Source organism: Drosophila mojavensis, unplaced genomic scaffold (assembly GCF_018153725.1).
Source record: "Drosophila mojavensis isolate 15081-1352.22 unplaced genomic scaffold, ASM1815372v1 contig_74, whole genome shotgun sequence".
NCBI classification, from domain to species: domain Eukaryota; kingdom Metazoa; phylum Arthropoda; class Insecta; order Diptera; family Drosophilidae; genus Drosophila; species Drosophila mojavensis.
The window spans coordinates 23,751,948-23,753,938 of record NW_025318899.1 but is presented as its reverse complement, the minus strand read 5'-3'; the positions used below and the strand labels follow the sequence as shown (position 1 = coordinate 23,753,938).

Below are 1,991 nucleotides of genomic sequence, written 5' to 3'. Positions count from 1 at the left end.
TATTGACCACGGCGCGCTCTTTACATAATGAGCGGGACTGCTGGAAGTGTGACGACAAAGCTCATTGGGCATTCCAGGCACGCCGGCCACTTGGCTGCCCCGGCACACATCGCATTACTTTCATTGCTTGGCCATTTTGATAGCGTTCAATGGCTGGGACAACCGACCAGGCCAGCTGTTCGACCCGCCGGGCTGCACGTGCTATTGGCCAACGATTGCAGCTGCCTTTCAGCTCTATAAAATGCGTGGGCTGCAGCGGATTGGAGCACAGTTCAACGACAACAGCAGAGCAGCACAAGTGTCTCAGGCGCGCCGTCAATCTTAACCTTTGGATAACTCGAATTAAGCGTGAAATCTCCACAATGAAGGTGGGTGTGGGGCGGGAGATTGAGGTTCCCGAATTCCTTCTAACTGTTGAAGTTTTCTTTAGTTCTTCATCTGCACTCTGGCTTTGCTGGGCGTGGCTCAGGCTGGCCTGCTGCCCCATCTGGAGCACGATGTGCACCACGAGGAGCTGCCACCCTACGTGGACGGCGATATTCACCATTCCGATGGCATTCATTTGGGCCACAGCTCCGCCATAGTGATCGATGGTAACGACCACCACGTGGATGCTGTGCCTCATCCCGTCTACCACCACGACGGCTACTCGGCGCACTTGGATCACGACGTGCACCACGGCCATTTGGAGCACATTCACGCTCCGGCCAAGATTGTCAGTCACGAGCCCATCCATGAAGTGGAGCCAGTGCATCATGTGCACAAGGTGGTGCACGATGAGCCACACCACTTCCTGCACTACAGGAACCCCGTGGTTGATCATCACATCATCCACAACAACGCGCACATCGATACGTACGCCCATGCCCACGCCGATCTGCACCACTATGACCACCACTCAGCTCCGCTGGTGCACCACCACCACTCGGCTCCGCTGGTGCACCACCACAGCCACGCCGCTGTGGTGCACAAGACCATCTACCCCGCCCACCTGGATGTCCACAGCCACGCCAACCTGCTGGCCTTTGCCAAGCACCACTTGCACGGTAAATACGGCAAAGTCAGGATCACGGAGACGCATTACTGAGAGATTTCCCCCACCACGCCACACCACCGCACCACATCCCACACACATAACACATAACACTTATCCAACTGCATGACGACGCTTTCATAGCTAATTTATTACGCACAACGTTTAGTTTCTAGTGCTCGAATAAACGGGTTGTTTTTAAAGATCTTTGTGTGCACAACTCTCACTCCCTCTCTCCCTCCCTCTCTCCCTCTCTCACTCCCTCTCACTCTCTCTCTCTCTCTCTCTGTGTCGATCCATCTCGATTGCTCTCATTGCCCCTTGGAGCAGTACGGCATATTCCCACCACGGCCATTGCTCAGCTCATCAAATCACTCACTGGCCACTCAACAAGCCAGCATAATACATCAAGCTGCGCGAGCCAACGTAATTTACTTGCAATTTAAAGATAAACAGGCGCGATAATGTCTACAAAGCATAAACGTGAGTTGACGCCTACAATAGTAGGCAGCAGTCGAGCTTGGGGCAGTGGCCGTGGCCGTGGCAGTGGCATGAGCAGGGGCTGCGACTCTAGCTGTGGCTGTGGTTGTGCCTGTTCCAGAAGTAGAGGCATAAACAGCGCAAGTTCAGGCCATACATCATCGCACTATCGCCTCAACCGCAGAGAGTGAAGGTGTTGCTGCTGCTGCTGCTGCTGCTGCTGCTACTTCTGCCTCACGCCAAAGCGTCGCTTCGTGCAACGGCACAACTGAACGAGCTTCTGAACAATTGCAAAGTGCCGAGCACGAAGCGAACGCGCGATGCAGTCGACCCTGACAAACGCAAATGCTGTGGCTCAGGCTCTGGCTCTGGCTCTGGCTCAGGCTCAGGCTCAGGGCGTCGCGTCGTGTCCAACTGCATGTCTAGGGGCCAAAAGCGCATGCGCAACACGTGGCTGCAACACTCGCACTCACACTCC

The 1,991-nt window shown here is 55.1% G+C and overlaps 1 protein-coding gene across 1 annotated transcript; it reads left to right on the top strand.

Annotated features, from left to right (window-relative positions):
* Window positions 1-282: 282 nt before the first annotated feature.
* LOC6583448 (histidine-rich glycoprotein) lies at window positions 283-1,268 on the top strand. The gene is made up of 2 exons (XM_002009080.4): window positions 283-368; window positions 431-1,268. Exons 1-2 carry the CDS (start codon window positions 363-365, stop codon window positions 1,085-1,087), a joined length of 663 nt encoding a protein of 220 aa, XP_002009116.2. The 5' UTR covers window positions 283-362; the 3' UTR covers window positions 1,088-1,268.
* The last annotated feature ends 723 nt before the right edge of the window (window positions 1,269-1,991 follow it).